Here is a 24,919-nt window from a genome sequence, read left to right as displayed (position 1 = left end):
GGGGACTTATCTATTTTCACCCTTGCCAGAATTTCCAACACCTCTTCTCTACATATCTCAAAGCCATCCATTCTACTTATTCGTGCCTCGGTATTTATATCGACAACAATGTCCTGTTCCTGAGTGAATACTGACGAAAAGTATTTATTCAGCGCCTCCCCAATCTCTTCAGCCTCCACACGCAACTTCCCATTACTATCCTTGATTGGACCTATTCCTTCCCTAGTCATTCTTTTATTCCTAACATACCTATAGAAAGCCTTAGGGTTTTCCCTAATCCTACCAACTAAGGACCTCTCATGTCCCCTCCTTGCTGCTCTTAGCTCTCTCTTCAGGTCCTTCTGGGCTACCTTATAACTCTCAATTGCCCCTATTGAACCTTCACGCCTCATCTTTACAAAGGCCGCCCTCTTCCATTTAACAAGGGATTCCAACTCCTTATTAAACCACGGCTCCCTCACACGACCCTTTCCTCCCTGCCTGATAGGTACGTACTTATCAAGGACACTCAATAGTTGCTCCTTGAACAAGTTCCACATATCAATTACGCTCTTGCCTTGGAATCTACTTTTCCAATCCACACATCCTAAGTCATGCCTCAATGCATCATAATTTCCCTGCCCCCAGCTATAACTCTTGCCCTGTAGTACACACTTATCCCTCTCCATCACTAAAATAAAATCCATCCCTTCAACAAGTAAGCGAGGAACAATTCCTACAGTCACAATTCCATCTACTAAATCACGTTGTTAATTAATATTGCACAATGTAACGGGTTCATTAATATCTTAAAGACCCCTTTTAATATTTCCTCTTTCATCAAACTCACTGGAACACAAATCATATCATCAACCATCAACAATGGGTGATCTACCCTCTCAAAGTATTGGAGGAATGAGGGGTATCTTCTCTCTTAGAGACAAAATCTCCATAACCTCCAGTAACCCAACTCATTGCATTGTAATAAGTTCTGAAAGAATACATTTCATGTGCACCATGAAAATTGTTTTCACACCCATTCCCTATGCTAATGATGGATTTTCTTATATTAAACTGAGATAGCTAAAGTTTTGTTAAGCAATCGTATGAAGTGATACAGACAGAATTAGGCCACAGATTGACCATGATCGGACTGAATGGCAGAACAGACTTGAGGGGTTGAATGGCCTACCCCTGTTCCATGTTCCGACTGAGCTTAAATGAGTTGGAACTCTCCAAATTCTTCACCTCTGGTCCATGCTGCTCCAACAGCTCTGCAGGCCATCAGAACATCTGCTCCATAGATGATAAGGTTTACAAAGCAAGGCAGCATCTTTAAAATGGACTCTCTGTCAAGCCTGCTCATGATTTTGAAAATCTGTATCAGGATTCCTCTTAACCTTCTTCTCTCCAGGGAGAAAAGTCCCAATTTTTTAAAAAAAGGTATCCTCATGAAAACACCAGACTGAATCAATAAATAAAAGCAGCAGCAACACATTGTGCTGACAGTTACATTTTCCTCTGCCCTCTCTGTACAGAGCATGTGTGGCTGATAGAAACATCCTAAATCTTTTAATCTCAGAAGCTTGTTATCAATGTTTATTGTCCTAAAATGTAGGGCAGCATGGATGGCCAGCTGTATGATGCCTGAATGAATAAGAAATATCCATTGATAATATTTACTCCCCAACTTGAATTTTAGCTGCATCAATAAATAAACAAATATAAAAGGTAACATGGAATTTCAATTTGGCCAATATTTTCAGATATTAGGGTTTAAAGAGGAATAGAAATATCTTGTTTCATTTGCAGCTAATCTTATGTTTAACTAATCTAGTCTTCATATTTCCTGATGTTTCAGTAGTTATAAGTTCAAACGCACACATTAAGTATGCACAGTAGATAAAAGAAATAAATCTGAAGCTAAATATAAATCTTATTTAATTTGATTTCAATGTGGAAACACAGTTGATGAGGCCACATTTATTCCCATCCGTACTGATCTGCAGAGATTGTTCCACACGAATGGTTGGTTTATTGGAATACTTTAGAATGGTTTATCAGTCAATCTCCCACCTGCATCTACCTATGGGCCAGGTAAACAATACACACTTGGCGCATTTGCATTTTATCCTTGTGAACACAATGATTAAAATATATAAAATAATTGTGCAGAGGCCAGTATCCAATCACCAAATCACCAGAGCCAGCCAGACTCTCTGAATTTCCTGTTTATGTCTGTTAGCCAGGGCTCCCCGATTAGCCCAGGATGCCAACCCCAATCAAGGATCTCACTGTCAATGAGATCCACCTGTCCCTCATTCTAATTACTACAATATAAGTGCAAACTATGTAGCAATGACTCCCCCTTAGACAACCAAGATCACAAAGATCAATACTGTGATTTTTACTAGTTAAAGCTGCTGGCCAATCAGTGGTCATAGCTCAATAATTACTGTGAAGTTAACAGGTGATCTCTGCTGGACAGGATGAGGAGGCAGGGCCTAGGCCTACAACAACTAGAGTAGGGTTTGAGGCCCATGCTTCTGGAAGCTATTCTGAACCACTCACTAGCTGTCTAGCTAAGTTGACTAGCCTCATGGATTGGAGGTGCCAGTGTTTTACTGGGGTGGACAAAATTAAAAATCACACAACATCAAGTATGGTCCAACAGGTTTATTTGGAAGCACTAACTTTCGAAGCTGCTCCTTCATCAGGTGGTTGTGGGGGTGCTGTGTGATTTTTAACCTAGCCCCATGAAGATTCACTGCAATTGTTAAATGAGTAAAAACAGAAAAACATTGCAATGAATGATCAGTTTTTGTATTTTTGTGGAGTTGTTTGAGAGGGTAATGTTGGTTAAGGTCACATTGAGGTATTTGTTAGACCTCAGTTAGAGTACTGTGTACAGTTCTGGGCACCACATGAAAGGAAGGATGTAAATGGATTGCAGAATGTGCAGAAGGGATTTACAAGAATCATTGCAGGATGAGACTCTGCAATTGTGAGGATAGATTGAAGAATTTGGGACATTTTTGGTCTGGAGAGAAGAAGGCTAAGGAGAGACCTGACACAGGTTTTCAAAATCATGAGCAGGCTTGACAGAGTAGATACAGAGAAACTGTTGCCACTTGGGAAAGGATCAAGAATGAAAGGGCATTGATTTAATGTGATTTGCAAGAGAAACAAGGGCGCTAGGAAAAAATTAACTGTTACTCACTTAATTAGATAAGAGCCGGAAGCACCCGTCTGGTAATGGAATGGAGGCAGGTTCAATTGAAGCATTGGGTGATTATTTCAATGCACTGCTTGCTCTGATTTTGAAAAGTTTCAAAAGTACAAAGTGAATGTGTAAGATATTGCAAATTCTGATCTGGCACTTTCTCACATTTTGCATTATCAGTCATTACCAAACATGACCATTTTAGTTATAAAGATGTTAGCTCACACTGCCCTATTTGAATGGTGGTACTTGCTGCATGAAGGTTCCTATCAGACTAATATCCACCATTTTGTCTAACTAGAAAATTCTTATGAAGTAAACAATATGACACATGTTGCATTACTGCAACTACTTACAGGACACATGAATATGACCTCTATTGCTATGGAGAGTTGTAGGATCATCTAGCTCCACATTTGTCATCCAAAAGCTCCTTCTTTGCTTTGACCAGATCTCTGTAATATCATCACAGTGCTACATTCAATTAAGTATTAATATTTTTGACAACTACTTTTGACTCAGAATGGACTTCTTAGTCTTTCATGCAAGGCCTTTTCTCACTTATGTGTGCAGTTTTGGTTTTAATGCAAAATATTCAGTTCTCATTTTTTCAAATACTTGTAATAATACATCATGCTTTAAAAAGTTAATGGTTTACCATTACAGGCAGATCGAGATGGACCTTAATTAGCTTCTGGGTCTGGGGGTACTTGGGAGGGTTGAATCTGGATTCTGGCAGAATTGAAGTCATGAGTGTGGGAGATCAAATTTAGGGCCCAGAACACAGGAGATCTGGGACAAAAGCCTGGAGATTGGAGCCAAACTGGGAGAAAATGAAACCAGAAATCAGGACCAAGAACAAAGCAACATGGAGAAGGAACTGTGATGGCAATTAATTAATGTGGCTTACCCAAACCCTAAACCTAACCCTAACCTTATCACTTGATATGGCTAAAGAGGTGCATTTTTCCTGGCTCCACATTTGGGTAAAACCTAGCAGGTGTTCCCCAGGCAAGGTTTTCTTGCACTTACTGCCTCAGGACAAACCAGTATTTGAGAGGAGGGCCCCAAAGAGATGCTAGGCCCTTCACTTGAATATGCAAAGGGAATGTTTCAGTCATAGATATAGAACTTCATTTTTATGTCCATTACTAATCTACTATGTGGTGCACTTCCACCCAGCAATGTCTAAACAGTTTCTGCACATCATATTGGGACCACCATGTTGAGTACCACTTGCCTCTAAATCCTTCAAGTTCGCTGCAAGTGTCCCAAATGTGGTCATATTCTGTCATTCATACATTTATGCTTCCATGTATTGATCTCAGCTGTTCTAGTTTGGTAAAACTGTCACTATCTTGTTGAGTTCCTCCCTGACTGGTAAGTTAACTGCCTTGTTCAGCAGAGTTCAAAACTGGATAGTGAGGATCAGAACCTCTGCTCTTCAAATTAAAGTGAACAGGGTTGCCCTGATGTGGATGGTGGGGGAGTCAAGTGTCTGTTCAGTACTTCTAAGGTAACTATCTGAATACTTGCTAAGTAGGTATAACACCTCTGACTGTTAGATATATTCCTTGAGGTTACATTACACAACCTCTCACCTGCCATTTAGAAACATAGAAAATAGGAGCAGGAGCAGGCCATGCAGCCCTTACAGCCCATGCAGCCTTGCCATTCAATAGACAATAGACAATAAGTGCAGGAGTAGGCCATTCAGCCCTTCGAGCCTGCACCGCTATTCAATATGATCATGGCTGATCATTCCTAATCAGTATCCTATTCCTGCCTTATCTCCATAACCCTTGATTCCACTATCTTTGAGAGCTCTATCCAACTCTTTCTTAAATGAATCCAGAGACTGGGCCTCCACTGCCCTCTGGGGCATGAATATGGCTGTCCATCCAACTCAATAATGTATTCCTGCTTTTTCTTCATATCCTTTGATCCATTTAGCCCAAGTGCTATGTCCAACTCCTTCTTGAAATCATACAAAGTTTTAACCTTGACTGCTTTCTGCATTTGTGAATGCTACAGGTTCACCCTCTCTAGGTGAAGGAATTCTCCTCATCTCAGTCCTAAATGATTACCCCACATCCTTAGATGGTGAGCCCTGATTCCAGACTTATCCAGTCATCAGGATCATCCTTCCTCATCTACCCTGTCTAATCTAGATAGAATTTTATAGGTTTCTACTGTATTTATTCTCCCTCATTCTTCTGAAAGCTCACAAATATAATCCTAACCAATTCAACATCTACTCATATGTCAGTCCTGGCATTCTAGACATCAGTCTGATACACTTTTACTATACTCTCTCTATAGCAAGAATAGACTTCCACAGATGAGACCAAAACTGCATACGTTATTCCAGGCGTGGTCTCAGTAAGGCCCTGTGTAATTGCAGCAAGACATCCCCGCTCCTGTACTTGAATCCTCTCATTATGAAGACCAACATAACATTTGTCTTATTTACCGTCTGCTGCACTTGCATGTTTACCTTTAGCCATTGGTGCACAAGGACACCCAGGTGTTGTGACACACTAATTTTTCTCAGTTTATAGCCATTCAGATAATAACCCACCTTCCAGTTTCTGCTCCAAAGTGGATAACCTCACAGTTATCTGCATTATAGTTAATCAACTATGCATTTGCCCACTTATTCAACTTGTCCAAGTCACACTGAAGCACCTCTGCATCCTCCTCACTGCTCACCCACCCACCCAGCCAACTTTGCGTCTTCTGCAAATTTGCAGTTATTTAATTTAGTTCCCTCCTCTGACATATTAATTTTTTGAATAGGCGGGCTCTTACCACTGATCCCTGAAGTACCTCATTAATCACTGCCTGTCATTTGGAAAAAGACAAATTCTTTGCTTCCTGTCTGTCGACCAGTTTTTTTTATCCATCACACTACACTCCTCTCAACTCCAAGTATGTTAATTTTACACACTCATGTCTTATTTGGGACTTTGTCAAAAGCCTTCTGAAAGTCCAAATAAACCTCATTCACTTGCTCCCTTTTCATCAACTCTTCGAGTTACATCTTTAAAGAATTCCAGTAGATTTAAAACATTCTTTATCCTTTTGTTCAATAATTTTATAAGTAAGAAATGGAAGTGTTTGATATAATTTAAAAAATGCTTCAATGATACTACTCCCTGGCTTCTCATAACTGTGACCAAGAGATTAGTCTCCAATTGCTGGTGACTCCAGAGGAATACTAGAGAGTTGTCACCCTGACAGAAATGGCATCAAACTGCATCATAGTGATGTGACATTAAAACGATATCAGAGGATTTAAAAGGGGGGAGGCACACCTAGCCGCAATTGGGGGTCAGATCAGGCTCTGATTCCTGAGTAATATGTCTAAAGTAGGAGTTGCCCAAAGTCAAAATCACCATGTATGGATTTGATGTGGAGGTGTGGACTGGAGATGCTGGAGATCAGAGTCAAGAGTGTTGTGCTGGAAAAGCACAATAGGTCAGGCAGCGTCAGGAATCCAAGGCCTTACGCCTGAAACAACGATTCTCCTGCTCCTTGGATGCTGCCTGACCTGCTGTTCTTTTCCTGCAACACACTCTTGACGTATTAATTCTATGTTTGCAGCACTGATCATGATACATGTTCCTATAATGGAAGTTAAAGTTGATTCATTCCTAATACTTAACAAATAATTCAGCAGATATTGCCTGTGACTATTCTTGCTTAAAATTGCCCTCATTTCCTAATTTCCAATTGACTTTAAATGGGCAGTAACAACATTAATAAAAGTCCCAGCAAATTGCCATCAATAATTATTGAATTTCTAATCAGATGTTTAGTTCCATGACAGCCCTGATCAGAATCAGTAATTTATGTATTTATGTGCTGAGGTATCAGTTAAAGACAGTATCTGTCAATCTCACATGTGCAGAATTAAATCTTAGCTGACTGAAAATCCTCTCATATGACTCAGTGGGATTTACTGGTTTATTTCAAATTGCTATGACCACAGACCAGATTAAATGTTTTGTGATTTTTTTTAGCCATCAGCCAGTGAGAACTGAAACAGAATAGCAGCATTTGAAAAACAATTAGGATTTGTGTGGCTTTTTTTCTTTTTCTTCTCCGACAGTATTCTTTAGACTTCTCATTGTCATTATGTGGTTTAGTCATCTCTTGCCCTTTTATTGCTGTTTTTGGTTGGTAGAAAGCAATTCAGAAAGGCAGAGGAGAAAAAATCAAATGCATGAATATCATCAGAGCAGGTAAGAGAAACAAAACTGATAGGTGAACTTGGATTAATAAGAATATGAATCTGTTCCATCCTTTGTATTTTTTTACTATCTGAATGGTTTTGTTTTTAGATATTTGCATGATGTACTCTTTTAATTAATACTAGGTATTGTGTCATAGCATATAAATATTTAAACTCCTTAAAACTTACATAGATCATGTGTTTATGTATTCTCAGTAGATAGGCACTGTTATTCTCACTTTTATAGGCACATTTGCTGTGTTACGCATATAACTGTGTTAAGATGTTAGCAGACCAATGTACTGTGGTTCAGTGATAGCATTTCCAAATCTAAGTCAGAAGCTTTCAGCCCCACTGCTGATAGTCTTAGTAAACAGATCTGAGAGTTCTAGTCTCTGAATCTGTCATTTTGTGATACCACTTCAACATCTAGTGGGGCACTCGTGCCTCATAGAAGCAGAGTTGATAACCCCGCCCCCACGATTCCACCCTCAACTCATTGTTGAGACCTGTGATCTAGCTTATGACAGTCAACAAGGTACCCCCGTGTGATGAAATGGAATGACAACCTCCATTCACCACCCCTGTCATGTTGTCGAAGTAATCTCTACAGTCAGGCAAATGCCCTGGCCATCTAAACAATAGGTCTTTGCTCTGGAAACACCCAAGGTGGGGTCTGCTGAATGGAAATTGACAGGAGAGATGTTTTGCCAATTATGTCTTCTCAAGCAGAGAAGACATCAAGAATTAACTAGAATCAGAAAATGAAAATAAATATCAAAGCTACTAGATAAAGGGGTACTCAACAATTGAGAGAAAACAATAGCAAATGAGATTAATGCAAAATTCCAGTAACTAATCATGTTTCAAAGACAGAGATTACTGGGAAAACTCAGCAGTTCTGGTAGCAACTGTGGAGAGAAAGCAGAACTAACATTTCAGGTCCAGTGACACTTTTTCAGAACTGATTGTAGCTAGGAAAGGTTTGGTATATCTGCTGAAGGTGGGATGGGTGGAGAGGTGAGGAATAAATGATAGGTGGAGATGGTGTTCAGGGAAAGAGAACAATAGTTGAAAATTGGGTAAAGGACAGACTGGGGCAATCAATAGCAGCTAATGGGAACCATTAGTAGCTGACAATGCAGTCCTCACTTTCCCCTATGAACTTGAGTGTGCTATGCTGAGAATACGAACAGTTCAAAAATTAGAAAAACTGTGAAAGTGATCATGAAATTATTGGATTGCTTGTAAAAGATGGCTATTTTCATGTATTCCTTTTTTTCCTAACTGTTCCTTGTTTATGGAAAGCAGATCCCAGAGATATGGGAGAGATGTTGAAGAAACAAAAAAGCAGGGCAGGTAAGAGACTGAGGGGTTGGCAGCCAAGTACACTTTATCTGCTATTCTATCATAGTGACAACCTTCTAATATTGCTATATACTTGTGCTGAACGTTTGTATAATTCTTCATACAATCATTGATTTGACCAAAGATAAAAGGTTTGTATCTTTTAAATTCAGTATTCAACATTTGTTAGCCATGTACATTATAAGGAATTGTAACAGGACCTGATGGGAAATCAATAGGATTGCATCAATTAACCTAGTCACACCCTAGCCAATTGTATATTTCATTAATCTCATATTAAAGTGAAGCCAGGGGATTTGAGATTTGTCCTCATTTCCCTGAAAACTAGTTGAATAGTGGGGTTTGGGATTTGGGATCTGGCTTTGCCGTCCCTTTCCCTGTAAATTGTTGTTTCTTATATATGATTGTTTATGTTAACTCTTTGTTTGTAATTTATATTGGTTGATAAAATAAAACAAAAGTGAAGTCAGGCGGGGAGTAAAACAGGCTGTGAACCCAATTGGTTTATTTTTCCGTATCATACAAAGGTTAAAATGGCCCCATCAGCTTTACTCAATGCCTCTGAGGTTCTACAGGTTTACATACTGCAGCCAGAGAGTGCTGCAGGTGGATATTGAATCCTGGGGGAAGGATGTTCCATCCAGAATAGAGGCAAGCTCTTGAGAACTGCTGTAACTGCACATAAATATTCCATCAAATATATTCATATAAACCTTGTAGATGATGTCACGGTTTTAAGGGGTGGGGTCAGAAAATGAACCACTTGACCTTCTAGGAGAAAATTACTGCAGATTCTAGAAACTACTTAAAGGAAAAAATGCTGGAATTCACAACTGGTCAGGCAGCATCCATGCAGAGAGAACAAGCTAACATGAAAAGCTGATGAAGAGTCATCTAGACTGGAAATGTTAGCCTGCATTTAACTTGTACCCCATCTCTGCCAGAACGTTGGAATTTCTACAAGAGAAGGGACCAAAGCCCACCTACATAACCTTCTGCTATCCTGATGGTTGCATGATATAACAATAACAGAGCTGCAAAATAATGGTAATCAATATCCAGGAAAAGCTTAATTGCTGACAGCTTCAAGATTTAAAATTATCCACGCCTCCCTAATATGCTACACTTCTTATATGTCAAATTACTCATATACTGTATCACAAAATATTATTCTCTGAGAGATCTAATCAGAATTTAAATTAATCAATTTTATCTGTTTCCTCATCTCTCAAGAAAACCTGTTTTATAGACTAACCACTGACTCACTAAAATGATGGCCTAGTTTTTACAGAGTGAAAGTGTCAGCATTCACCATCATCAACCTGCTAAATCAGGTGACAGCTTCAAGATTTTGCACAAATGCACAAAAGGTCCGTCACTCATTACTCTGCCACTGACTGTGGCGTGAACTATTCTCCCCTCCCCATACTAGGAGAAAGTGAGGACTGCAGATGCTGGAGATCAGAGTGAAAAATGTGTTGCTGGAAAAGCGCAGCAGGTCAGGCAGCATCCAAGGAGCAGGAGAATCGACGTTTCGGGCATAAGCCCTTCTTCAGTTTCCTGACCTGCTGCGCTTTTCCAGCAACACATTTTCCAGCTCCCCTCCCCATACCCCACAAGCAGAGGCAATAATCAGTGAAATCAACTGATCTGGTACTTGCTCTGCATTTGCATATCATTATTAAAAACCCGTAAAATATTAGCTTTGTTCAGTGAGGTATAAGTCAGTTTTTAACAGTAATTGCAGTAATATTTACCTCTGAACAACCTTTCTTGTCCTGAAAACAAATTACATTTGTAGAATGTTGTTAGCTCTTTCCATTATGGTTAATTAATAGATTTTTAATTTACTCATTCGATGTGAGCAACAATAGCAAGGTCAGCATTTATTGGCTATCTGTAACAGCCTTTGAGAAGGTAATGGTGAAATGTCTTTTTGAACAAATGTAGTCTAAACACTTTTAGGAGGGAAGTCACAGGATTTGACACTGTGACAGTGAAGGGATGTTGATACAATTCCAACATGGAATGGTGTCTGGTTTGGTGGAGAGTGTACAGGTGCTAATATCCCTATGCATTTGATATCTTGCAGTGGCAGAGTAAAGGTTCTGGGGTTTGGGATGCAGTGAAAGAAACCACGTTGAGTTATTGCAATGCATCTTGTAGATGATACACACAACTGTCACAACCGTTTGTCTGTGGTAGAGGGCATGAGTGCTTCAGGCAGGCTCCTTTGTCCCAGATGGTATTGAGTGTATTAACACTTATTCAGCCAAGTGGAGAGTATGCCATCACATTCCTGACATGTGCCTTGCAGATGTTGGACAGGTTTCAGACAGCCAAGCGATGAATTGTTTCTCCACTAACTTCCCATTCTCTGATCTGATCCTGTAGCTGCAGTATTTATATCACTGTTTTAGTTGAGTTTCTGTTCAACAGTAATCCACAAGACATTGATAGTTGGAGATTCAGCAACGGTAATGTCATTGTTCAAGATGGTCATTATCTGGCACTTGTGTTACGTGAATGTTCATCGTAATGTTCTCTAGCTTCTTAAAGGTACAAATTCTTCAGCATTTTAAGTATTAAACACTTTCTCATCATCAACAGCATCCCCACCTCTGACTTTATGGAGGGTAGGTAAAGGTCATTGAGAGAGGCAGCTGAAGATGGTTGGGCCTAGGACACCTCCCTGGAGAATTCCTGCAGTGATATACCAGGACTGATATGATTGACCTCCAACAATTACACTTTCTGTAAGGAGAGGAAAGAGCTGACATTTTGAGTCTAACTGACCCTTTGTTAAAGCTTTGTCAAAGATTTTCCAGCATTTTCTCTTTTGGTTTCAGATTCCAGCATCTGCAGTAATTTGCTTTTATTACACTTTCTGTTATGCTTGGTCTGACTCCAATCAGGGAATGGTTTTCTCTGAGATTCACATTAATGTTCATTGTATTAGTGATCCTTGCTGCTACGTTTGGTAAAATGCTGCTTTAATATCAGGATAGTCACTCTCACCAACTCTAAAATTCAGCTCTTTTGTCCATATTAGGATAAAGGATAATGATGTCTGGAGCTGAGTGACCCTGGCAGAACCCATACTCAGCATTAGTGAGTGTGTTATTAGAGGTAAATTAGTGAGTTAGTGCCACTTTGTTAAACTATTGATGGCCATTTCTATAACTTTGTGAATAACCAAGAGGAGATAGATGGGATAATAGTTTGCCAAGATGAAATAGTCTCCTTTTTATGTGCGGGACATATATCTGCACAATCTTCCCAATTGTTAGGTACTGGAGATGTCAATGTTGCAGCTGTACTGGAACAATTTGACTAGAGAGCAGTTAGTTCTGTACCACAGCTTTGATGTTGTCAGAATGTATAGCCTTCATAATATTCAGTGAGTTCAGCCATTTTTTGATGTCACATGGAATTTATTAAATTGGGAGAAGACTGGCCTCTGAGGAGAAGGTAGAGATGGATCATTTATTTAGCATTTGTGGCTGAAGGTGGCTTCAAATGGGAAGGTGATGGCCTAGAGGTAATATTACTCCAAGAGACCCAGATAATGTTCTAAGGATCTGGGTTTGAATCCTGCCACAGCAGATGGCGAAATTTGAATTGAATAAAAATCAGGAATTAGGAGTCTAATGATGACCATTAATCCATTGCTGATTGTCAGAAAAACCCATCTCGTACACTGATGTCCTTTCCTTCCACATCCATCAAAGTTTTACCTGCACATCCATTAATATCATTTATTGTATCCGTTGTTCCCGATGCGGTCTCCTCTACATTGGGGAGACTGGGCGCTTCCTAGCATAGTGCTTTAGGGAACATCTCCGGGACACCCGCACCAATCAACCACACCGCCCCGTGGCCCAACATTTCAACTCCCCCTCCCACTCTGCCGAGGACATAGAGGTCCTGGGCCTCCTTCACCGCCGCTCCCTCACCACCAGACACCTGGAGGAAGAACGCCTCATCTTCCGCCTCGGAACACTTCAACCCCAGGGCATCAATGTGGACTTCAACAGTTTCCTCATTTCCCCTTCCCCCCACCTACCCTAGTTCCAAACTTCCAGCTCAGCACTGTCCCCATGACTTGTCCAGACTTGTCCTACCTGCCTATCTCCTTTTCCACCTATCCACTCCACCCTCTCCTCCCTGACCTATCACCTTCACCCCCTCCCCCACTCACCCATTGTACTCCATGCTACTTTCTCCCCACCCCCACCCTCCTCTAGCTTATCTCTCCACGCTTCAGGCTCTCTGCCTTTATTCCTGATGAAGGGCTTTTGCCCGAAACGTTGATTTCTCTGCTCCTTGGATGCTGCCTGAACTGCTGTGCTCTTCCAGCACCACTAATCCATAACCTACCTGGTCTGATGACTCCAGACCCACAGCAATGTGGCTAACTCTTAACTGTCCTCTGGGCAATTAGAAATGGACAATAAATGCTGGTCTAGTGAAGGATGCCCTCATCCTATGAATGATAAAGAAACACATTAGTCTTATCTTACATACTTATATGCTGATATCTTCCATCATTGAGGATGGACATGTTGAGGAACCTCCTCTTCTTTAGGTTAGTTGTTTAATTACCCATGATTCATAACTCGATGTGGCTGAACTTCAGTTTAAATGTGACCCATTAGTTGTGGGGACATTTTGCTCTGTCTATTGCATGCTAGTTTGTAATTCTGTGCTGTAGCTTCACTAGACTGACACTTCATTTTACTTTGTCCAGTACTGGAAAATGGAATATTGTTGTTTATTTTAAGGGAAATGGAATATAAAAGTAGAGACAGATTGCAACAGTTCTACAGGGTGAGCTCACATCTGGATTACTGCGTTTAGCTTTGGGTATTTTATTTAAGAAAGGATATAATTGCATTAGAGCAGTCTAGAAAAAGCTCAATTGAATGATTCATGGGAAGAAGGGGTATTTTATGAAGAAATGTTGGATGGTTTGCCTGTATCCACTGGTGTTTAGAAGAATGTAAGGTAATCTTATTGAAACACATAATATTCTTACAGACTTGGCAGGGTAGATGCTGAGAATATATTTCCTCTTATGGTGGACGACAGCGGTGAGATTTTAACTCATGCCTGTGGACCATTAATCTGAGCCTCTGGAAAGCTAATCTACTGAAATTGCCACTCTACTACCTTTCCAAGTTCCTGACCTTTTAAGTAATTTATTTTTGAAAAAAAAATACACAAGCTTTTCTTTGTCTATGACATTTTATCTTCAAACTTACTCCCATTTATATGTCCCAATCTTCATTTAACGTTTTGTAAAATTTTTAAATGGTTTGATTTTAGTTCTTTTCTTTTCCTAGTTCAATGGTGATCCCTATTAAACACTTTTATAACCAATTGTTGTGAGGGTTAGAAGCTTCGCTACTGAAATCACAATCAGTGAGGCTTTCTTCAAAGTCAGCAGTGAATAGCCTTGCATTACCACTGACTGCAAAATCTGAACCGATATTTCCATAGATTAGATTACTTACAGTGTGGAAACAGGCTCTTCGGCCCAACAAGTCCACACCGACCCTCCGAAGAGCCACCCAGACCACTTCCCCTACATTTACCCCTTCACCTAACATTACGGGCAATTTAGCATGGCCAATTCACCTAACCGCACATTTTTTGGGCTGTGGGAGGAAACTGGAGCACCCAGAGGAAACCCACGCAGACACAGGGAGAATGTGAAAACTCCACACAGACAGTTGCCTGAGGTGGGAATTGAACCTGGGTCTTTGGCCCTGTGAGGCGGCAGTGCCACTGTGCCACTGTGCCGCCCTCATTTTTAACTTTTGAACCTTTTGAATTTCCTCTACAAGCACAGGCCATATTCTCTGGTGCTATTAATGACTTGGCTTGTTACAAACTTGGAATTCATTTTGAAGGGACACTATCATCACAAGGATTTAAGTGATTCAAATAGACAGCAATTTTCTCAAAGCTGTTATGGAAGCTGAAATGAAAACCATTGGGCTGGATTTTTATTATTAGGCTGGAAGCATGAGTTGGGAAATTATACAACTCAGCAAATCTGTCTCTGAATAAATGGTCCCCACATGCATTATTTCAATTCCAGGTGAGACTAAATCAGGCCCACAAACCCCAGAAACAGTTCAATGATGCCACGTGGGTGGACAGCTGAAGAGGTGAACTGTTCTGACAAAAACAATTCAGTTCTCTTTGTCCCAGCCATTTTAATGGCTGTTAGGTCCTCAAATACTCCCTCCATATACTCCCTCACCCCCCTCACTCTTCATATCCCTTTATATGTTTTCTGACCTCATATGATTTCCTTGCCTCCTTGACCCCAGGTGACTGATATACCCCCCTGTATCATCCATATGGCCACCTCGTATGTAACTACGTACAGGACAAATGAGCTATATATCTATGGCAGGTCATGAAAGAACTGTCATTCTAAACTTTACTTTAAAAAAAATGTTGCGCTGTTAGCTCTGTAAGGGTGTCAATCACGCTGCCATTCATGGTTTCAATTACAGAAACCTTATCCCATTTCATACAGCTTAATCTTGCTTAAGTAAACATAGAGACTGTAAAAGCAGTTCAAAGGCAGAATATCTCATTATAACTTCAAATATGTCAATCAAGGTAACTCTCAACATTAGCATGAGTAAACAGATCCCTGCTGAGCTAGTCCATTAATGTGATTTAGACTTCAGCCAAGCATTCATAACAATGTCACCTGGAGAACCAGATCTCTGAACATCTGCATCTGTTAATAAAGTTGCCAGAGGGTTTCAGTATAAATGCTTCTTGAACTTGGGGACCACACTGGGGAAATGGGTATTGGAGGGAATATTCAGGGGGCATAGAGAGCATGAAGAGGGCATGGGTGTTTGGAAGGACATTTATAAACTTTTTAAGCAAACGTTGCAAGGGATTTCTGAATTCAGACATTAGTTCACATTTCCTCTGAAGGTCTGTGTGCCATAGGTCCTAAAGAATCTGATGGAACTCAATGAAAATTATGGATGGGGGTGGATCTGAGATACTTACCCTGACAATAAAACCAGCCAGGTTGGGAGTGCAGCTGTGGGCGTATTACTTGCATCCTGTGCCAACAAGTATTGTTAGTGCAGAGAATGGAGGACAGGAATCTGAGGATTGGGTATCACCGCTGCTTTTAACGGTCTCTGGAGTCAGCTTGGCCCTGTGTCACTCACATTTCAAGAATATGTTTTCTAAGTGTTGCTGGACTTGGCAGCACTGAACCCAAGGGATTATTTAATGGAATAGTTTGCTGTCTTGTATTTGGGTGTCCCAGCTCTGTCAATGCTGCCATGAGAATCCACCCACTACATGTTAATTCCTCGATCCAGGGAACTCCTAATAGATTAGGCATTGGTTAGTACTGGACTATAATTCCCAAGCTGTTATTACCAATGGCAACAAAGAAGGTTTTCTGGGATCTGGTGTTTCACTTTAAATAGTTTAAACTGCCTCTGGTAACCCCACTTTGGATGATCTGACCAATTCTAGTCATGTTCATCTGCATCGAACACTTTCAACTGAGTAGAGTTGCCTTAAAAAGATTTGATTTGTTATTGATTTATTAGCTTTGGAATGGCCTCATTTCAAATTTCCCAATATATAAATTATCAACAAACAACATTGCATTGAAACTAAACTGTCAGAGTAAGCATCATAATATATAATATCACAGAACTGCTCCAAAGCACATCTGCCTGTTGTAAGAATCATTCCTTAAATTTAAGTATCTCTTAGTAAGAGCAGTCTTGACTAATTGTGATGTGTTATAATGAAACACCATGTCATTCCAATGTGTTGGGTGGCTGAATGGAGAGATGGACAGACTGATGAATGAAGTATAACTGCAATCACTAATCCACAAAGTGGTTTCACAGAGCAAACATAAACAGAGTGCATTGTAAATAGAGCACAAAAGCTGGGAATTTATTGAGAATGTGAATTATTTGTTAAGTACTGGGTGAGATTTTGTTTTAATATTCTAATTTAAATTAGAATTTTGAAAATGATAAAATAAAAATTGCCTTTCGGTAGCAGTCAATTGTCATTCAACTGTATTCAACTGAATAGGTGCCAATTACTAAATTAAAACTGAAAGCAGCTGCTGTAAAGCAAAAAGAAAAACCAACGTTGGTGGAAAAGTTCAGCAGGTCTGGCAGTGTCGGTGAAGAGAAATCAAAGTTAATATTTCGGGTCTGATGAACCTTCTTCAGAACTAATTATTGTATGATGGAAGTTAAGTCAGTACCTGCAACTTATGTGTAGAAAATGATTGTAAACTATATCCACTGACACAGAGTATAGGAGTATAGCATCAACAAGTACAAAAATTGATATGAGTGGCAATTTGGTACAAAGTGGAAAAGGCTTGTGGCTTTTTGCCTTCAATACTTGTTGTTCATACTTTTGTCCAATGTATTAATATTTAGTACCAGTTAGTGTGAAAAACATGAAAAAAATACAGACTGAAAAATGGATAAAAATAATATAAATGCTCCAGGCAGAGAAATGGCAGGTTGGATTATGTATTGAAATTTATTGTGTCAGTCCGGGGATAGCAGGATAATTCTAAGCGCGATCACCTGCAGTTAATGTCTCCACCTCAGTGTTTCGGCTCAGAGTCATCAATTTGGAGGTACTTTAATGCAAAAAGGCAAGTGAGAAGTATTTGCATCACCTGTTCATGATTTCAGTCTCAATAGAGAAGTGTAGGTTCAAAATGAGGTTTGTGTGCAGTGTAAGGGCACCCTGGTAAGACAGAGCATGTCAGTCTGTAGAAACTAATGCTACCCAAAAGATACGTGCAATTGTTAGCTTTGAGCATAAGAACACTGTTGGAAAGATAGCCAGAATGCAAATCATTGCTGAAGGCTGTTCAAAGAGGGTAGAAGATGATTAGATTCCCTACAGTATGGAAACAGGCCCCTTTGCCAAACAAGTCCACACCAGCTCTCTGAAGAGAACCCACCCAGACCCATTCTCCCACCCTACATTTATCCATGACTAATGTACCTAACACTATGGGCAATTTAGCATGGCCAATTCACATGGTCTGCACATCTTTGGAATATGGGAGGAAACTGGAGCACCCAGGGGAAATCTATGCAGACACAGGAAGAATCTGTAAACTCTACACAGACAGTCACCCAAGGTGGGAATTGAACCCGGGTCCCTGACACTATGGGGCTACAGTGCTAATTGCTGAGCCAGTGTGCTGCCCCAAAGAAGAAGGACAAAGGGGAGTACAATGTGACAGTTGTGGGAGATTAAAGGGACAGATAATATCCATTATAATTAGGATGTTGCCTACATGTATACATGTTGCCTGTCTTATGTCAAGGCTCCAAAATCAGATTGAAAGGATATTGGTGAAATGGCAGAGGATCCAGCCATTGTAAGCCATTTTGAGACTAACAATGTAGGGAGGTGCCATGAACGTTAAAGAGATAGGTAAACATAAAAATACACTAAAACTGACAAGAATGAAAATCCAAACATGCAAAGCAAAGTGCTGTTTCTACTGATTGAGAAAATAGAAAGAACTGGAATGCAACAAAACAGATAGTAAGAGCTACAAATAATATATGCAGTATGAAAATTAACTTGCAATGGAGATGAAATAATTATAAAACAATTTCACAATTGTTTTAGGGACAAATCTGGTCAGGATCAATGGGAAACCGATAATGGTGATATTGTTTATGACGAGGGAAATGGCAGCTTTCTTTGCTGGTGAGGAAGGTTGCCAGATGTTGCAAAGAAACATATTAAATTAGGGACAAGGACTCAGCAATATTAATATAAATAATATTCAAACTGGCATCGTGTCTCAGTGGTTAGCACTGCTGCCTTACTGCATCAAGGAACTGAGTTCAGTTCCATCCTTGGGCAACAGTATGGAGCTTGCACATTCTTCCCCTATTTGCATGGGTTTCCTCTGGGTACTCAGATTCCTCCCATAGTCCAAAGATGTGCAGGTTAGATGGATTGGCCATGCTAAATTACCCATTGTGTGCAGGCTAGGTGGATTAGCCATGAGAAATGCAGGGTTACAAGGATAGCATGAGTCTGGGTGGGAAGTTCTTCGAAGGGACAGTGTGGACTCTATGGGCTGAATAGTCTGCTTCCACACCGTGGAGATTCTATGAAAATAATGATAACCAGAAATCTTAATGATCCCCAGGACTATAACATTTTCCTGCGAGGATTTTTAAGGGAGCGAGAACATTGATGGATACTGATCTCTAATCTTGCAAAACTTGCAATTCAGGACGTTCCCTCAGATTTGACATTTGTGTACAGCACTTCCCTATTTAAGAGAGGTGAGAGAGGAAAACCAGTTAGTCTAACATCAGTCATAGAGTAATAGAGTCATAGAGATGTACAGCATGGAAACGGACCCTTCAGCCCAACCTGTCCATGACAACCAGATATCCCAACCCACCTGCCAGCCCCCGGCCATATCCCTCCAAACCCTTCCTATTCATATACCCATTCAAATGACCCTTAAATGCTGCAATTGTACCAGCCTCCACCATTTCCTCTGGCAGCTCAATCCATACACGTACCACCCTCTGTGTGAAAAAGTTGCCCCTTAGGTCTCTTTTATATCTTTCCCCTCTCACCCTAAACCTATTCCCTCAAGCTCTGGACACCCCAACCGCAGGGAAAAGCCTTTGCCTATTTACCCTACCAATGCCCCTCATAATTTTGTAAACCTCTATAAGGTCACCCCTCAGCCTCCGACACTCCAAGGAAAACAGCCCCAGCCTGTTCAGCCTCTCCCTATAGCTCAAATCCTCCAACCCTGGCAACATCCTTGTAAATTTTTTCTGAACCCTTTCAGGTTTTACAACTTCTTTCCGATAGGAAGGAGACCAGAATTGCACACAATATTCCAACAGTGGCCTAACCAATGTCCTGTACAGCTGCAACATGACCTCCCAACTACTGTTCTCAATACTCAGACCAATAAATGAAAGCATACCAAACACCTTCTTCACTATCCTATCTACCCGCGACTCCACTTTCAAGGTGCTATGAACCTGCACTCCAAGGTCTCTTTGCTTAGCAACAATCCCTAGGATCTTACCATTAAGTATATAAGTCCTGCTAAGATTTGCTTTCCCAAAATGCAGCACCTTGCATTTATCTGAATTAAACTCTATCTGCCACTTCTCAGACCATTGGCCCATCTGCTCCAGATCCTGTTGTAATTTGAGGTAACCCTCTTCGCTGTCCACTTCACCTCCAATTTTGGTGTCATCTGCAAACTTACTAACTGTACCTCTTATGCTCGCATCCAAATCATTTATGTAAATGACAAAAAGTAGAGGATCTAGCACCTATCCTTGTGGCACTCCACTGGTCACAGGCCTCCAGTGTGAAAAACAACCCTCCACAACCACCCTCTGTCTTCTACCTTTGGGCAAGTTTGTATCCAAATGGCTAGTTCTCCCTGTATTCCATGAGATCTAACCTTGTTAATCAGACTCTCATGGGGAACCTTGTCGAATGCCTTACTAAGTCCATATAGATCACATCTACTGCTCTGCCCTCATCAATCTTCTTTGTTACTTCTTCAAAAAACTCAGTCAAGTTTGTGAGACATGATTTGCCACACACAAAGCCAGGTTGATTATCCCTAATCAGTCCTTGCCTTTCTAAATACATGTACATCCTGTCCCTCAGGATTCCCTCCAACAACTTGCCCACCACCGACATCAGGCTCACTGGTCTATAGTTCCCTGGCTTGTCCTTACACCCTTATTAATTTTTGTAATTAAGGATAGGGTAAGTGAATACCTTGAAAATTTTCAACAGATCAGAGAGATGCGTTCTTTGTAGAGGGTTGATATTGCCTGAAAGTCATTGATAGAGACTTATCAATAGACGTAATTTATAAGGACTCACAGAAGGCATTTGATGAAATCCCTCGAAAGACAGTATTTGCTGAAGTTAAGTTTCACGGAATTTAAAGGCAAGTTACTGAACCAGATTTGAGGTTGGCTGAGCAGCAGGGAACAGAGATAACAGGCTGGTACTCTAATTGGTGGACTGTGAATACTGATGTCTGACAAGGACTGATGTTGAGGTTTCAACTATTTCACCATATTTATGAACACCTGAAATATTGGGGAGAAACCACATCTCAAAATTTTTGCTAATGACACAAAAATAGATGTAATTGTAAGCAGTACAGATGGAAGCAAAAGAAAAATTATACAAAGAAACATTAGTAGATGAAGTGGAAAGGCAAATCTGGGCAAATAGATTTCAATGTAGGCAAATATGAAGTCATCAACTTTGGGCCTAAAACAGAATGCTTACTAAATGGTGAAAGCCTGGAACAGTGGAGATTTGGGAGCTTTAGGAAAATAACAAAGTCCATATCTAATAGACTAAAATCAAATGGATTAAAGTTTATAAACATGATTTTGTAGAGCTGATATAAGCCTTGGTTACACCACATCTGGAATGCTGAGCTGGTCTGGGCATCATACTTTAGGAAGAAAAGGCCTCGGAGGAAATGCAATGTGTAGATTAATGGAATGATATCCGAAATCCAAGAATCAAATACAACAAAAGGTGACATAAATGAGAAAGTGCTGGAAATATTCAGCATCCGTGGATAGAGAAATGATTTTTTTTTCTCTACAGACACTGACAGAGCTGCTGAGCTTTTACAGCGTTTGCATTTTTAAAAATTTCAGATTTCTGGTAAACGCAGTATTTTGTTTTTATTACACAATTACGGTTATGTATTTAGACGCTCAAAAGGTAATTTGATCAGATTTTTAAAGACATTGAGGAGAATAACTGGGATATATAGAGAGAAGCTAATTCATCAGACTTAGAAATCTGGGGCTAAGGAAACAGGGAGGGTGGCTCAACCATGGCTAAGAAAGGAAATCAGGGATAGTGTTAAAGCCAAAGGAACAGCATATAAATTGGCCAGAAAAAGCAGTAAACCTGAGGACTGGGAGAAATTTAAAATTCAGCAGCGGTGGACAAAGGATTTAATTCAAAAGGGGAAAATAGAATATGAAAGTGAGCTTGCAGATGACATAAAACTGACTACAAAAGCTTCTCTAGATATGTGAAGGGAAAAAGACTAGTGAAGACAAATGTAGATCCCTTACAGTTAAAATCAGATGAATTCTGTATGGACAATGGCACGGTGGCTCAGTGGTTAGTACTGTTGCTTCACAACACCAAGGACCTGGACTTGATTCCAGCATTGGGAGACTATGTAAAGCTTGAACATTCTCCTCTTGTCTGCGTGGGTTTCCTCCCACTGTCCAAAAATGTGCAGGTCAGGTGAATTGACCATGCTAAATTGTCCATAGTGTTCATGGATGTATAGGTTAAGTGCATTAGTCAGGGGTAAATGTAGAGTAGTGGGTCTTGGTGGGTTGCCCTTCAGAGGGTTGGTGTGGACTTGTTGGGCCGAAAGGCCTGTTTCCACCCGGTAAGGATTCTATGAACAAAGAGATGGCAGACCAATTGGACAAATGCTTTGGATCTGTGCTCACTAAGGAGGACACAAATAACATCCTGGAAATACTAGGGGACAGAGGGTCAAGAATGAAGGAAGAACTGAGGGAAATCCTTATTAGTCAGGAAATGGTATTGGGGAAATTGATAAGTCCCGAGGTCCTGATGCTCTGCATCCCAGTGTACTTAAGCAAGTGGCCCCAGAAATAGTAGACCAATTAGTGATCATTTTCCAGCATTCTATAGACTCTAGAAAAGCTCTAATGAACTTGAGGGTAGCTAATGTAACCCCACATTTTAAAAAAAGGAGGGAGAAAATAGGGAATTATAGGCTGGTTAGCCTGACATCAGTGTTGGGAAATGCTGGAGTCAATAATTAAGGATGCAATAACTGTGCATTTGGAAAGTGGTGACAGAATCATGGATTCACTAAAGGGAAATCATGCTTGACAAATCTTCTGGAATTTTTTGAAGATTTCACCAGTAGAGTGGACAGGGGTGAATCAGTAGATGTCATGTATCTGGACTTTCAAGAGACTTTTGACAAGGTTCCACACAAGAGATTAGTAAGTAAAATTTAAAGCTCATGGTATCTGAGTTAATGTATTGACATGTTTAGAGAACTGGTTGGCAGACAGGAAGCAGGAACTTGGAAAAATGGGTCCTTTTCAGAGTGGCAGACAGTGATGAGTGGGGTGCCACAGGGTTCAGTGCTAGGACTCCAATTGTTCGCAAGATACATCAATGATTTGGATGAAGGAATTGAATGCCATATCTCCACATTTGCAGATGATACTAGGTTGGGTGGCAATATGTGCTGTGAGGACGATGCTATGTGCTGTGAGGAGGATGCTAAGAGGCTACAGGGTGACTTGGACAGGCTGGAAGAGTTGGCAAATGAAATATGATGTAGGTAAATGTGAGGTTATGCAGTTTTGTGCAAAAAAAGGAAGGCAGTTTATTATTGAATGATGGCAGTTTAGGAAAAGGTGAGGTGCAACAAGACCTGGGTGTCATGGCGGAACAGTTATACAGTCATAGAGTCACAGAGATGTACAGCACGGAAACAGACCCTTCAGTCCAACTTGTCTGTGCTGACCAGGTGTTGCAAATCTAATCTAGTCCCACTTGCCAGCACTTGGCCCATATCCTTCCAAACCCATCCAGATGCTTTTTAAATGTTGCAATTGTACCAGCCTCTGCCTCTTCACCTGGCAGCTCATTCCATACACGCACCACCTTCTGCATGAAAGATTTGCCCCTTAGGTCCCTTTTATATCTTGCCTCTCACCTTAAACCTCTAGACTCCCCCACCACAGGGAAAAAATTTTGTTTATTTATTCAGTCCACGCCCTTCATGATTTTATAAACCTCTGAGGTCACCTCTCAGCCTCCGACGCTCCAGGGAAAACAGCCCCAGCTTATTCAGCTTCTCCCTATAGCTCAAGTCCTCCAACTCTGAAAGCTTCCTTGTAATCTTCTCTGAATCCTTTCAAGTTTCACAACATCCTTCTGATAGGAACAAGAGCAAAATTGGACACAATATTCCAAAAGTGGCCTAACCAACGTCCTGTACAGCCGCAACATGACTTTCCAACTCCTGTACTCAATACTCTGGCCAATAAAGGAAAGCATACCAAACGCCTTCTTCACTATCCTATCTACCCATGACTCCACTTTCAAGGAACTATGAACCTGCACTCCAAGGTCTCTTTGTTCAGCAACACTCCCAAGGACCTTACCATTAAGTGTATAAGTCTTGCTAAGATTTGCTTTCCCAAAATGCAGCACCTTGCATTTATCTGAATTAAACACCATCTGTCACTCCTCAGTCCATTGGCCCATCCGATCAAGATCCCGTTGTAATCTGAGGTAACCTTCTTCACTGTCCATTATAGCTCCAATGTTGGTGTCATCTGCAAACTTACTAACTATATTTCTTAAGCTCACATCCAAATCAGTTATATAACTGACTTAAAGTTGTGGATCCAGCACCAATCCTTGTGGCACTCCACTGGTCACAGGCTTCCAGTCTGAAAAAAACAACCCTCCACCATCACCCTCTGTCTTCTACCTTTGAGCCAGTTCTGTATCCAAATGGCTAGTTCTCCCTGTATTCCATGAGATCTTACCTTGCTAACCGGTCTCCCATGGGGAACCTTGTTAAACACCTTACTGAAGGTCATATAGATCATGTACACCACTCTGCCCTCATCGATCCTCTTTGTTAGCTTTTTAAAAAAACGTAATCAAAGTCGTGAGACATGATTTCCGACACACAAAGTCGTGTTGACTATCCCTAATCAGTCTTGCCTTTCCAAATATTTCTAAATCCTGTCCCTTCGGACTCCCTCCAACAACTTGCCCACCACCGATGTCAGGCTTACCATAGTTACCTGGCTTGTCCTTACCACCTTTCTTAAATAATGGCACCATGTTAGCCAACCTCCAGTCTTCTCACCTTGCCTGTGACTATCAATGATCTAAATATCTCAGCAAGGAGCTGAGCAATTACTTCCCTAGCTTTCTACAGAGTTCTAGGGCACACCTAAATGGATTTCAGTAAGGCACTTGAC

The 24,919-nt window shown here is 40.6% G+C and overlaps 1 protein-coding gene across 2 annotated transcripts in view; it reads left to right on the top strand.

Moving 5' to 3' along the window:
• Positions 1 to 7,204: 7,204 nt before the first annotated feature.
• LOC140454648 (gamma-aminobutyric acid receptor subunit rho-1-like) overlaps positions 7,205 to 24,919 on the top strand; it is a 47,635-nt gene continuing 29,920 nt past the window's right edge. The window contains exons 1-2 of one of the 2 annotated variants that reach the window (XM_072549572.1): positions 7,205 to 7,449; positions 8,751 to 8,798. In XM_072549572.1, coding sequence (XP_072405673.1) covers positions 7,343 to 7,449; positions 8,751 to 8,798 — 155 coding nt within the window. In that variant the 5' untranslated portion in view covers positions 7,205 to 7,342. Of the gene's footprint in view, positions 7,450 to 8,747; positions 8,799 to 24,919 lie in introns of both variants that reach the window. The other variant, XM_072549565.1, reaches the window with a different exon arrangement.

This window comes from Chiloscyllium punctatum, chromosome 3, assembly GCF_047496795.1.
Source record: "Chiloscyllium punctatum isolate Juve2018m chromosome 3, sChiPun1.3, whole genome shotgun sequence".
NCBI classification, from domain to species: domain Eukaryota; kingdom Metazoa; phylum Chordata; class Chondrichthyes; order Orectolobiformes; family Hemiscylliidae; genus Chiloscyllium; species Chiloscyllium punctatum.
Note: the sequence above shows the minus strand (reverse complement) of the source record. Positions and strands in the feature narration are given on the sequence as shown.